The sequence below is a fragment of the Balaenoptera acutorostrata genome, chromosome 16 (assembly GCF_949987535.1).
Source record: "Balaenoptera acutorostrata chromosome 16, mBalAcu1.1, whole genome shotgun sequence".
In the NCBI taxonomy this organism is placed as follows: domain Eukaryota; kingdom Metazoa; phylum Chordata; class Mammalia; order Artiodactyla; family Balaenopteridae; genus Balaenoptera; species Balaenoptera acutorostrata.
The window spans coordinates 17425208-17439595 of record NC_080079.1 but is presented as its reverse complement, the minus strand read 5'-3'; the positions used below and the strand labels follow the sequence as shown (position 1 = coordinate 17439595).

The 14388-nt window shown below is 48.0% G+C and overlaps 1 protein-coding gene across 39 annotated transcripts in view; it reads left to right on the top strand.

Annotated features, from left to right (window-relative positions):
- The window catches only part of TCF7L2 (transcription factor 7 like 2), a 197825-nt gene that overhangs the window by 159302 nt on the left and 24135 nt on the right, over positions 1–14388 (top strand). For all 39 annotated transcript variants that reach the window (XM_057530838.1, XM_057530837.1, XM_057530840.1 and 36 more), the window contains one exon: positions 13102–13234. In XM_057530838.1, coding sequence (XP_057386821.1) covers positions 13102–13234 — 133 coding nt within the window. The remainder of the gene's footprint in view (positions 1–13101; positions 13235–14388) is intronic.

The window sequence follows — 14388 nt, the reverse complement described above, 5'->3', positions numbered from 1 at the left end:
AACCGAATCTTTGCCACCGGTCTTGCTTCAAGCAAGACAGGGCCGGGATCCCATGTGGCAGTAGTAGGGGTGTTTTCTTACCTGCATGCAAATCAGAGTTGTGTGTTTGCTTTTGAAGAGGGTGAAATGATTTAATTAACACTTGGGGTGGGAAAGGACCTGAAAGGCGTTCTGGGTGACTTCTGTCCTCTGCAACTTTCTTGTGTCTTTAACCCCCTCCTGGAGCAGACACCCTCCCACACTCCCCTCCTTCATGGAAAAGAGAACGATTTCAGGCCTATGATGTCTGAGCCTCTCAACTCCAATTAAGTTAAACCCACACACATGTACCCGGCCCTGGAACCTAGGAGAGACCCCGGAAAAGTAAGTCGGGTTGGTGGGACTCAGGGATTGCCTTTTCTCTTTTCTCCTTTCTCCTTCTCTCCTCTCTCCTCTCTCCCTCTCCCTCCCTCTTTCTCTCTCCCCTTCTCATTCTGGGGAAGCTCACAAAACTCACAATCAAAAAAAGCGAGTCAGCCTTCAGACTACTGGAATGCCAGTGAACACAGGAAGCTTCCGTTCTTCTGCTTCCAGAGAGGTCAGTTGAAAATCTTTCAGGCACAGTCTGTTACTCTGGAAGGAAAAGAGGGGTGTGTACGCGAGGCTGGCAAGGCCCTACCAAGTGTCACTCCCGTGTCACTGTGACAGGAAAATACACTTTCCCCCTCCCTCCCCCTCTCCCATGGCAGCCCTCTCCCTAAGAAATTTGTTTTGAGGGATTTGACAATCTTGCAGATAAAGTGCCTGCCTACTGCATTCGGTTGATCATTTTCCCTCACGGCTGACCGTAATTTCTTAGCTACTCTTAGCGGTAGCTCTGTCCCTGCTGCCCAAGGTAACGGGTGAGGGAGGGGAAGTCTGCTTAGTGCCCTGAGCTGGCTGGGGAAGATGGGCCTTCCCCCTTCCTTCACGGATTTCATAGTGGTACAGAGTAGAAACTAGGAGCAATTTCTTTTCATTAACTTTTAAAAATTTAATCTGCAACCAGTCGAACTAGATTATTTGGTTTCTTTTGTTTTATTTTGTTTTTGGTTTCTGAGGCATGTGTGTGGAAAGGGAAGAATCAACAAAATAACTGCAGGCATTGTGATCGAGAACTTGGAGCGTTTTGAGTACCCCAGGGCAGAAATTGGGAGCCATCTCCATCTTTTAAGATGCTTTTTTTCAGCTCTTTAAGTGAAAGGAATAAAGGGAGGGGAAGCTGGGAGGAAGAAGAAAAGTGAGAAAAGCAATAAGGGAGGAGAAAAAAAGCTGGCCCAGTCCCATCTTGAAGGTACAGAGAAAGTTTTTGTTGAGGTGGAGAGAAAGAAAACCAAAGCTATTATGTACCCTAGGGATACCATCTTAGTGGGAATGGAAGATTTGAGTGGGAAGGGAGGCACGGTGGCCTCTGGGCTCACTCTCTTCCACCAGTTGGGCAGTTGGCACCTCAATTTGAATTGCTGGGTGAGTAGTGGGGTGTGTGTGTGTGTGTGTATGTGTGTGTGTGTGTGTGTGTGTTCATGTCCTTGCTTATGGTCTTGACCATTAAACCTTTGTGCTTTTTTTTTTTAATTCAGACGGTGGGAAGGAAAAACAAGACAAGAATAAATGGTCACCTCAAGCTGTGCTCTTTCACTGTGTACTTTTCATAGTGGTTTTTGGGGGAGGGGGGAAAGGGTTAAAGAAAAAAAAAAGATGGGGAGGAGAGAAAGCTTGACTTTCATCACAATCCTTACGGTTCTATAGCGATGCAGACCTGGCTCCCCAAGTGCAAGCGAGCTGGAATCTGGAAAAGGGCGGTGGGATTTGGGATTTCTTCTAACAATTTTTTTCCGCTTCACCCACCAGGGTGGGCTCCACTGGAAGAAAGAGAAGGAAAAATGACATGCCCTCATAGAGGAGCATACTTTGGAAGCTTGAGACATTTTTGAGCAATAAGGCTTTTGCAGTAGCAGGGCTTGTGTAAACTGTGTATTGTGGTTTCATATTTAATGCTAACTTTGTGTTGCTATGTCTTTGGTTGTATTTATTTTCAATCTCCAAATATAGACGCTGCTGGCCTTTTAGGGCTCCAGTCTTGCTTGCGGTGTTTGTATTTTGTAAACTTAATATAAAATGTGTTTTGGAAACCTGAGCAAGAGACTGATGACAGCCTATTGTGCTGTTAATGATTAGGAAGAAGGCCCTTTTGCAATACCAATTTGGCGCTTAGAATACTTGATACTCTGTTCAACTCTCGGGTCAAATCCTTTGCCACAAGCTGTTAAGGGCATTCTCTTGAATTCGGAGGCGATTCCTTAATTGTCTTTATTATTGCTTTTGTTATTATTTTGTTGTTGTTAAATGGCCAAACAGAAACATTTGCAGTGGTCAGTCAGCTCTTAGATCCCATATTTGGGGGAAGAAGGAATGAAATATACTACACACTGTAAGAGTCCTTGTGTTTTCAAAATCATGAATTAAAATCCTATGTCATGTTGAACTATCAAGGTGGTAGATAGTTCTCTAGTTGAGCATGAAGGAATGACAGATGTATGCCTTGGTTTTCCTTTCTGGTTCTGTGCAACTTTCTAGTTCAATGTACAATTGTGTAAACTGTCATGAATTGTGGCGAAGAGAGTGCAGGCAGGCACTGCAAGTGTATAAATTGTGTCGCCACAAATTTCCCACCCAGCACAGCCTCCCGTTTCCAGATTCCTGAAAGGTTCCAGACCTTTGTTTACTCAAATTACTTGGGTTACTTCTAGCGGTCCTGCTGCTTTGGGGACCGGGAAACCTCCATTCTTTATGGCTTATGTGAAGGGAGTTCCTTTGAAAGGGTAAATTCCCGACTCTGATGATACAGATATTATGATCTTTGTATTGTCACAACAGGCTGCTGCCTCCGTGTTTTCTGGAAGCAACGGAGCCTGCAACCTTGTATTTTTAGGGAAACCTCCCCTTTGTGGTTTGGGGATGGTGGAGGCCTGGCTGAGCTATGTCATGGAATTCTTTCCTTCTGCAATATTTTGGAATGTGATGAAATCCTGACATGCCCTCCAGATTACATACTTCTGCACACATTTAAAGGCTTTTTTTTTTTTTTTAAGTGAACTTTGCCTGGGTCATTCCCGTGTTACCTTAAACTTTCAACAGCTGCATTCAGAGGGGGTAGTGGTGCTGTGTCCTCACCACCATACTGCATTTCCGTGTCCTTTTACATGTATCATTTATGGAGGCTATAGATGTCTGTTAAAGAATGCCCATGTTTGGGACACTAACAGGGCAAAATAGAGCAGAAGAATGCAGTTTTGCCTTTGCTTTCGTCTTCTCTTTAGTCTGTCTTTGCTGAATTCCTGCCAAATCCGAGGTTTGGCCATTTGTATCCGTGGGCCACGTGAAAATGTCCATCCCTCCTCTCAGTTCACCTGTTCGTTACTAGAGAGAAATCTACCTGCTCTCTGAAGGAAACTTATCAGACTCCTGTAACAGGCATGGTTTTCAAATACCATCTAGATTGGAAAGTTAGGCACAGGGTGTTTAAGAAATACGAAAGACGTTTTTATACAGCTGTTCGTTATAAATAAATTAGAAAGGTGGTATCAGATTTTGTTCACTGCTTCTTTCTTGAAATCCCCAGGATGTAATAACCATTATGTACTTAAAACTTATTCTAAATCAAAATTGGTGATTTCCTTTCCATCTTATTTAGGAATCCCTAGATTTGGGGTTGTTGTTTTTGGTGGGGGGGGAGATGGTCTGGAAATCATTATTTTTTTAAAAGTTGTTTTAAATTTGAGCTTTTGGATTTCTTCATTTGGAATAGGTTAGTTTTATTCCTGGCTCTGTTTTGAAAATCGGCTCTCCTAGAAACAGCTGTACCCTCTTACCCAAGTCCCAAACATTCCCTGCAAACTCGGGCACTTAACAAGATTGATTATGCTAACGCTAATCATTTAATGCCCAAGTAGTAGAAAAATATCTTGTGGGAGGATGGAGGTTGCCAATTCCTGGGGAATTACTTCAGGGTGGAGTGGCTGGTCCTCATCTCTGAGACCTGGCGGAGGATTAGGATGGTCAGAGGGCCCCCTTGTGCTGCCATACCCCCTCACTCCCCTCCGGGATCCTGTGACAGGCGGGAAGAAAACCCTGGGAACTCACTGGTCAGGGGCGAGCCTGGACCGGGCGGGCCAAGACTTAAGCTCGCAAGTGCTTTAAAGGTTAGTTGGGGGAAGCACAATGGGATGCTTTCTTTTTATTGGAAAATAAATGAGAATGAGTGGAAATGAATTATATTTAATGAACTTAACTGGAAGTAATTGTTCAAGAGCTTGTGAAAGCACAGCTTTGCTGGGTCGGGCCTTGGCTGCGATGTTCACAAAGCCAGGCAGCCGGAGCACATCTTTATTTTCAAGGTTTAAATGTTCCCATTCGTGTGTCCACTCCCCACCCTAACACCTCCAGCCCCCCTCCCACCCTCCCCTCCTCCTTTTGGGGGATTGAGAAAAGGTCATTAAGAAATGCTGAATTTGGCCCCTTAGACCCTTAATGCTTGGCAATCTGTTTGGTGTGTTACCCGCCGGGTTGTTATAGAAGGGGCAAAACAAACAAAAAACCCCCCCGAAACGACCCAAAAAAGGCCAAGAGCTTAGGATGGTTTGTGTTAGTTCTATGTATATGCATGTGTGTGTGAGCATGTGGATGAAAATTGGCTGCACATTTATTCTCTCCCTGCCTGCCCTGTTCAATCATTTCCCTGCACGAGGAATTTTAATGCCTGTGTGAATACAGGAGGAACTATGAGTCGGCAGAATTTCATAGACGGCTGGGAGAATCTTCTCTCTCCCTCTTCTTGCTGTCTAAGTGGATTTGATTCCAGAGAAAGAAGGGTTGCGGCGGGGAGGGAGAAAAAGTCAGCCATTGATAATTCACAAAACAAATAAGCAGCGTCCTGAGTGCCAGGCTCTGGTGGTTGTAGAAGCTGTAACTTTGCAACCTTATGCGCACATGATTCAGGCCAGGTGATGCAGGCTGGGTGATGCAGGGTGATACAGGCTATAGTTGCAGAATGGGTGTTTCTTTTTTGCATCTCATCATAGGTAGACCTCCTTTCTCTTAACCACCCCATTTCTTCAAGCAAAACTTTCTCGGTGTTATTTATTATTTCCAACAGGCAGTGCTGTAGCCATCAGTAGAAGTCTTGCCCAGGGAAACAGTGCCCCCTTAGCTGGGGGCAAGGCCTTAGAGTAGAGCAGTGCCCAACTATGAACGGCCCCTGCACTAGGTGGGTCCTCGCTGGCTGGGCTTCGGACAGCTGTGAGGGGAGAGGGGCAGAGTAAAGGGTGGAAAGAGCCCTTCAGGCCGCGGTGGATGTCCGCCCGCCACCCTTCCCCTCTGTGCATGCAGGAGGCTTACCGGATGCAGTCGCGAGACGCTCAGCAGGTAAGTAAGGCTGTGCGCACCGGCCCGGACACAGGCTTCTCCCTGACGTCATCATCCCAGTAACCGAAGTGGCTGCTCCTTGTTGATGCAGTGGGTTGTTTAGGCGGGAAGGTTACCGTCGCTGACCCTTCCACTCTGGTTCATAGCCCCCAAAAAATAGGACTAGTTGAGTCAACAAGGGGTTGTTGATGAGGAAGAAACGGCCTCTCCTCACCCCAGCCCCTCCTCCTCATCTGCGCTCCATGACTCCAGTGACTAGCAGCGTCTATTAACGTTTTGCTAGTCGCCATTGACCTTGGTGCAGCCATAGCAAGTGGCATCTGGAAAAAAATGCATAGAGATGAGCCATAAACCCATTTTTCAATGTAAACCTTGAGTGAACAGTGTCCCTTCCTGATGCTGATTTCAGACCCTGGGAGGGCCGGTCATCTAAGACTCTGAAGACCCTTCATATCCACCCTGGGGAGGGGAGAAGGCTGACAAATGCTCCTCTGTGCTGCTTTTGTTTTATTGTGCTGGCCCCGTAAAGGCGCTTTCTGGCCCCATTTTTCTTCTTCAGAAAGGGAGAGCCATAGGGGAGTATTGAAGAGGAGGGCCGGCCACCCGAGAGGCCAGGGCTAGCAATGGCTCTATTTGTTTTCAACGTCTGTTGATTAATAGGTTGCGGGGTGAATGGCGAGCTTTCATTCCCTTTGGGTTCCCCACAGTTAGAGAAGGTGGAGGGGTTGGGGTGAGAGGAGGGCCGGCAGGGGGATCTAGAAGGGCCTGAATCACCCTTTCACTCGCCGGGTTCCCGATCGAGAGCAACATTTGGTGGACGGGTGTGTGGGCGCTCGGTGATGAGGGTGGCATGGCCAGAACACCGGGCTTCAGGGTTCTCGAGGGGTCAAAGGTCAGCCGCAGGGGGTGCCCCCTCCCCGCTCCTCCCACTGCAGTAGGATGAATACTTTGGGTGGAAAGGCTTTGTGCGCTTTGAGGGCTGTTAAAGGACCTTTTCTTTCTAATTTCACTATTCAGTGCTCAAAACCCATAGGGCTTGACGAACAGAACCAGGGGGAGAAATGAGTAACAGCCATTCCTCCAGGTAGAAAACATAAAGCCTCAATAATTGAAAGTCAGATGAGGATTTTGGTTCCTTTTAAATAGATAATGTTTACTTCATTTGATAAGTTCGGGTTTTTAGCTGACTTTTTCTTTTCTGCCAGAACTGACCACATCTATCACCAGAATCCTGCTGGGCCCTGATATCGCTTGTGTCTGTATTTGAGAAGCAGAAACATGCCACTAAATGTTTTACACCCCTCCCTCCATAATCCGCCACATGGTGTAAAAATCCCTGCTAAAAATGCCTCGTGCTCCATAGCAAGGGCGTGCCTGGCTGAGGCGGGCAGCCCTGAGCTACTCCTCATTGGGGGTTGGCGGGAGCGTTGTATGCTGAACTGGTCTAGGTTCCAGAGACTGGTAGGTGGGAGTATGGGGGACAGATCCCCTTAGGAGTCCTGAAGCATCTGTGTCCAGCTGGGAAGGCTGGCCCAGGCTGGGCTTACTGGGTGCAGCAGCTCACTACCCCACCTGGCAGTGAACCCCGTCCCAGGGCTCGTCTCCGCAGACGCAGCAGCAGGAGGTAGAGTCAGACAGGTGAGCTTGCAAAGCGTGTGACCTGGGACGGGTTTCCTCACCTGCTGGGTGGAACTAATAACAAATGCAACTACTTCATAGGTTTCTTTGTGAGGACTGAATAAAGTCTGTCACACTCAACACAGGGGCCAGACTCCATTAGATGTGGCAGCTGTGAGCTGCGCTGGTGTGAGCCAGAGAGGTCTCGGTCAGAGGGCTGTCTAGGCAAGGGGTCCTGAGTGGCGCTCTGGGTGAGTTTCAGGCGCCGGTAGTGCTGGTGTGTATGGGCAACTGTGGCCTAACTCCCTGACCTTGTGTGGAATATTTTAGGAATGTTTGCTGTTTTTTGTGGCTCAGAGATTGCCAGCGCTCATCATATTCTTTCAGGCTTAACTAGCAGCACCTTAAGCTCTCCATGCAGCCTCCCATGATTGCCACTCTCACAACCTTGAACTTCAGTTAGCTGTCCCTGGAGGTAATGATTTCGCACCCCTGGGTAGTTTTGAAGACATATTTAATATTTAGATAAAGCGCTTGCCTAAGAGGCACCTAGTTTTATGTTACAGTTGTTTGCCTTGAACACTGGACTCTGTAGAAAGATAAAAGAGGGAGGAGATACATATTTCAGCCTGTTTACCCCACCAACACTCCCAGCAGACATTGTAGCTTTAATTTAGATTTCCTGGATGCATTTCTGGAAGGTTTTCCATGTCCCTCACAAAAGGTACTTTTCACATCTGAATTTTCTTAGGGTTGTGCAGTTTTGAACACAGTCCTTAAAGACCTCTCTAAAGAAGTGGGAGCTGTTCGTAGCGAAGGGGAAAGTCTAAGGGACATTTCCTATTTGGGGGGTGGTTCCGTGTTTCATTTATATCAGTTCCTACTTCGAGGCCCTCCCCCTGTTTCTGGAAGGACCTTGGTTGTCATCGGCTATTCTTATTTAACATTCAACTCTTCTGTAACAGTGTTATTTATTAGCATAATAAAGTGATGGTTTTTCTCAAAAGACATAATAAAATATATTTATGGACAAAACATCACATTTTTAGAAGGGCGTGCACCTGAGGGAGGGAGGCTGCAGGACGTCAGTGTACTTACTCTTGCCCCGCCGTGCACGTCTTTGCCTTTGCACTAAGGAGTGCAGTCTGGGACTGCGTTGCCCCCTGTGAATTTAATGACAAGAGACCGGAGGGGTAGCAGACGTCACCTTCACTGTGCCCTCGTTGTTAGTATTCATTGGACTGTAGTTGTCAAAGCTTCTTTGCACGGCATGTGTGGACATGCCAGGCACTGTGCTAATACGCACTTTACAGGTATGATCTCTTTTTTTTTAATTTTTTAAAAAATTTTTATTTATTTTTGGCTGCGTTGGGTCTTCGTTTCTATGCGAGGGCTTTCTCTAGTTGCGGCGACCGGGGGCCACTCTTCATCGCAGTGCGCGGGCCTCTCACTATCGCGGCCTCTCTTGTTGCGGAGCACAGGCTCCAGACGTGCAGGCTCAGTAGTTGTGGCTCACAGGCCCAGTTGCTCCATGCCATGTGGGATCTTCCCAGACCAGGGCTCGAACCCGTGTCCCCTGCATTGGCAGGCAGATTCTCAACCACTGCGCCACCAGGGAAGCCCATGATCTCGCTTAATTTTCACAACAACCCTATTAGGTAGACACAGTTCTCATCCGGAGTTTACACAGAAACGAAGGCCTGTGAGAGGTTACACAGCTGGATTGAAGTAGGATTTAAACCCGAGTCTTCCTGGAATCCTCAGACTGCACTCTCGGTCACCGTGTGCAAGCCAGTGGGCTCTAAAACCATTTTTTAAAGACGCTGTTATAATAAGGTATTGGACTGAATGGTTTCTGACGTGCTCTCCACCTCCCCAGCTCTACTCTGTGATTCTGAGTAGACGCCATTTAAGAGCAGCACCATTTACTGAAATTAATCTGTGAGGCTGGCTCTGTCTGTCCTTCTCTTCTTCTGATGCTTACTGTTGCAATTTGGTGGTTCTTATGCAGTTTATGAGAGTGTGCTCCCCACTCCCACAGGCTGGGCAGTACAGGGGACACAAAGGTCTGCAACACATCGTCTTTGTCCTTCAGGGACTTAGCTATGGTGGCCCCAAGAAAGGTTATTGCGACCCCAGCAGTGGACATAATATGGTGCAGACAGAAAGGACTGTGGGGATCTGAGGCTGGAGAGACATGGGCATTTTCTAGAAGGACGTCCTCCCATCATAAAAGCAGTCCAGGTACAGGCAGGTTGAGTGGGAGTGGCAATTAGACCCTGGTTTCTACACGTATGACTGCATCTCTCTGTGCTTGCTTAGGAACCAGCCAGCCTGCAGAGCCATGTGATTGTATTGTTTCTGGGGACTTGCCTGTCATGCGGTCACATGAGAAAAGAGTTCCATGTCTCAGTAGGACCTGCATCCCCCATCCCAAAGCCAGGCAGCATTTAAAACTTCAGATCCCTTTACCCTCCTCTGACCACCCCTCCCCATGCTACAGAGTTTTGACTGAACAGGAAGAAACTAATTGGCTAGTAGGCTGAGATGTGCAAAATAATATGAGAGTGATGGCAGCCAGAACAGGTGTCCAACTTTCGTTAGAATCCCCCTTTACATGTATCTAACAGGAAGAGGGAGAATTTTTCTCACATACCTGTGAACTTCACTGTTGCCCAAATGCTGTCTTCATCCTTCAGTGGACAGGTAGAGAAAGAGGGTCTCCCCAGCGTTTCCTGCTTGGAAGACAGCCATGGAACTTGCACTTCTGAACCGCAAACAGAACCGTGCCATTGGGCAGCTTCTCCCGAACAACAAAAATAACAATAATAATAAGCCACCATTCCTGTGCTTACCATGTGGCAGGTTTTGTGCTAAGCCCTTTCCATGGATTCTGTCAGAACTAGGACTCAATTCATGATTAGGACTCAAGTCTCTTAACATTTGTGCTTGTCTGGTGGTTCTCGTGGTTCTCCGGTCTAGGGGTCATGGCTAAACAGAAGAGACACCTGTGGTACTCCATAGGCAGACCCAAGATGCCTGGGTCCTGAGCCCAGACCTACCGAATCAGGTCCCTCCTGAGAGATTTCTTAGTATCAGGGATCCAAGTTCGTGATAAGCATCCTGAGAGATGCTTGACTCAACCAGAGCTGGAGAATGCAAGTCTCACTGCCCTTTTCCCATCACAGGTTTATACACTTGCTTTCTTCCACTGCTTGTGGTGGTCCCATTCCCTGGAAGTCCTTCAGACTCCTAAGTGACGATCTTCCCTCCCTTGGGCTATCTGTGGTTCTTCCCATGGGTCCCACAGTTATTCCACACTTATTTTAAACTGTCTGGGACTGGTCGGCTTTCTTTTCTTTTTTTAAAATAAATAAATAAATAAATTTATTTATTTATTTTTGGCTGCGTTGGGTCTTTGTTACTGTGCACGGGCTTTCTCTAGTTGTGGCGAGTGGGGGCCACTCTTTGTTGCAGTTCATGGCTTGTCACTGCGGTGGCTTCTTGTTGCGGAGCATGGGCTCTAGGCGCGCAGGCTTCAGTAGTCGCAGCTCGCGGGCTCTAGAGCACAGGCTTAGTAGTTGTGGTGCACGGGCTTCAGTCGTTGTGGCTTGTGGGCTCTAGAGCGCAGGCTCAGTAGTTGTGTCACATGGGCTTAGTTGCTCCGTGGCATGTGGGATCTTCCCGGACCAGGGCTCGAACCCATGTTCCCTGCATTGGCAGGCGGATTCTTTTTTTTGTTTTTTTAACTTATTTATTTTATTTTTGGCTGCATTGGGTCTTCGTTGCAGTGCACGGGCTTCTCACTGCGGTGGCTTCTCTTATTGCGGAGCACAGGTTCTAGGCTGGTGGGCTTCAGTAGTTGTGGCTTGTGGGCTCTAGAGCGCAGGCTCAGTAGTTGTGGCGCACACGCTTAGTTGTTCCATGGCATGTGGGATCTTCCCAGACCAGGGCTCGAACCCATGTCCCCTGCATTGGCAGGCGGATTCTTAACCACTGCGCCACCAGGGAAGCCCTGGTCTGCTTTCTTTCATTTCAGCGGGTGTGTGTCTTTCCAACCAGATAGAAAACTTCTAGAAGGCAGCAGCTGTCATTTTCCTTTCCTCCTAATGGTCTCCACTCCATGTGATATGTTTGTCTCTTGCTCTTTTCCCTCTCCACCCCAGCACACAGTGAGAGCTTATTTGTTGGTTATTTTTCAAGTTGTCCTAAACAGAAATGGTTCCTAAAAGACTCCTCAGTGCATGACCATGAGATGCTGGCACTGGCCTTGGAGTGGCTGCCCTTCGCTCAGCTGACTTGGGCCATGTCCAGACCTTCATAGCTGCTGACGAAGGAAGTGTTGCTGGGTGCTTTTAATTTCGGTGTTGTGATTGCAAAATGATAGTTCACGATACAAGGCTCCCATGAGCCACTAGCTACCGTCTTTCTCTGAAAGTGTCCAGTTGTTTATAGGAATCATTAAACCCGGCTGTTGGGCGTGTTGGCTTCTTTTTCTGTGTTTTTTTCCTGGAGCATTTAGGAAAGCCATATTTTTCTTTCCAAACATACCCATGAAAAAGTTAGAAGCGCCTTTTAAAATGCCCTCCCCACAATTAACTGTGGTAAGAAATACTCTTATTATATCACACCCCTTCTTTCTTCACCCATTTAAAAAAAAAAAAAGGACAAGAAGAAAAACACAAGAGAACTAACTGCTTGGTGGTCCCTGAACTTAAGAGGCGCTAGTGGGCAGCACTGGAACCTTCCTCCTTTTCTTTTAATCCAATTCCTTTTCCTTGATGTTAATGCAAGTTGTGCCTTCCTAAAAGTAATAAAAGGAAATGAAGACACGTTCTAAAATGAAACTTGACTCTAATCCATTCATCATCTAATACTGGCCTCTTTATCTTTGCTGGTACCTAATCTGGTTAAATGTCCCTGTTGTAGGATTTTAGTGAAAATCCTCTATTGGGAATAGGGTTTTTTGCAATTGGATTACTCTCCGTAAATGGCCCAGTAGTCTGCTTGTTTCAGCTTAAGTTTTTCTTTGTGATCTTGCTGGGCTGAGTTATAGCCTCTCCTAGTGGGCGGGGGAGGGGGTGGTTGAGACTGGGGTGGGGGAAGGAGCAGAAGATAATTTGGGAAGGTCTGGTCATTGCAACTAGGAAAATCTTTAAAATGCTTTTCTTTGTATTTTTTTCTCCTTCTCTCCACCTAGCAACTCTTCCCAAACATAAAAATGCCTTGTACTTTGTTTTCTAGAACTGCCCATTTCTAAAATGCGTACATACCTTTTATTAGCCCAATTCATCATCATCCAGTTAATTTGTTAGCATTACCCATGACTTCCTAATGAGATTCCTAATGAACCTGGGCTGCTGTAATCTGCATAAAATATGCAGGGTGCTCGCCTGGCAGTTTAGAGCTATCTGGTGAAGTTCACACTCCCAACCAGACCATGAGTGAGGCTTTTCATCCTTGCTGTCTGTAAAAGATTGTAGTTTGCCCACTGGTTCTAAGGGGCCAGGAGGGGTTCAGAGCCTGGGGTGGTGGATAAGGAGGCTGGGTGGGTGGGATTAGGGCCCTGCCAGATTTCTTGTAACCAAGGGTTTCCTTAGCCAGTTTTCCTAGCCGGTCCCCTGTGAAGCCTGCCTGCCTCCTGAAGGTCCCTCCCGTGGGGCCCTGGGGTAGGAGATCCCCGCCACCTGCAGGAACACAGTAGGCCTGGGGGATTAGAGCCCCCCACTTCCGATTTACCTGCTGATGGGAAGAGTGCAAACTCTTGGGCTCCATGATGGGGTCGTGGTGGAGAAGGTATTTTAAAAGCCAGGCCCAGGGGTGAGGTAAAGACTGAGGCGCACCTACCCAGAGAGCTGAATCACAGCTGTCTGTTATTTTAGTACATGGACCAGGGCCAGGGCAGTGGGCGGAGTTGACTGCATCTTACAAAGTCCAGGTTGGGAGGGTGTGGGGAGTGGTCAGGGCATCCTGAGGGTCGGGGGTCCTGGGCTGTCGGAACTGGCGTGACGGTGTCCTTCTCTGTTCTTTCCCTCCCCACAGTCGAACAAAGTGCCGGTTGTGCAACACCCCCACCATGTCCACCCTCTCACGCCTCTTATCACATACAGCAATGAACACTTCACGCCGGGAAACCCACCTCCACACTTACCAGCTGACGTAGACCCCAAAACAGGTAGGCCGAGTGCTTGGGTGCAAAGAGAGTGTGCTGGTCCCAGGACCACCAGGGGACCTGCTGGGGAGGGATGTTGCCTTGGGGACTGGCTGCAGTGGTGATGGAGAGGCTTCTGTTTCTCTCCCGGATATTGACAAGGACGCTCTTTAGGGAGGCCAGAGCCTGGTGAGGAAGTGGATCTCTCCTCCCCTTTGGAGAAGTCCATTTGCAGTGCTAAGGATCTCTTCAGAGCTCCGGGTACGCCTGCAGGGGCTGTCTTGGGAACCTGGGTATGAGTCACTCGGTGATTCTTAGGAGTGGCTTATAACTCCAAGAGCCTCAAACAGACTCGGAGGCAGTAATAGTTTTGGAGGCATGTCATGGACTCCTCCTCAGCTCCTTGGGAGTATAAGAGCCTTAACAGCGTGTTTCCCTGAAGCCCCAGTTCCTTGGTGGCTAAGGGACTATAGTCACTTGACGATGACTTGGTGCAGCCTCGAGAGACCACATCATTGGGTTCTGCATTCTGTCTGCTGGTTTCTTTGAGTTCTTCCTCCCCTGCAATATCCTAGGTATTTATTATCAAGCCCGTTTTGCAGATGGGAAGACCCAAGTCCAACATGGTTTCCTCATTGCATCACGGAACAACCAGTAGGGTCTCAGGCAGAAGATGCCACATTACTCCAGCTTTTATACTTGTCCCTCCTTTCCATCCCACGTGCTTTTTCCCTAAAGAGGAGAGAGGGAGAAGGCGAGGTTACTTACAGCTCCCCTGCAACAAGATATAAAACAAGGTGGGGTGGTCTTGGGAGAACAGCTAAGGCCAGGGGTGTACCTTTCTGGCTGGGCGATGCACTGGCTCGGGTTGGTTTCTCTTCCCAGCTAGTTAATTAGAAGGATGGATTCAGAATGGCTATTCCCACGTCACTTTGTCGGAGGGAATTGTTTGGTGTTGAGCTGAGGTAGACGGCCTGTTCAGGCCGCCTTGGCTGCCCCTGAATGAAGCCACACATTAGCTGGCTTTCACCAGCTTCTGAGCCCCCTTTGTGCTCGTGGGGGACCGAGCCTGGTGCTTGGACGGCTGGAGGAGGCCGCCAGCCGGCCCCAGGCTCCACGAGTGAATGGCAGCTTCAACGTCTCATTTAAATAATGGTAGTACAGGGAATAGCTTTTAA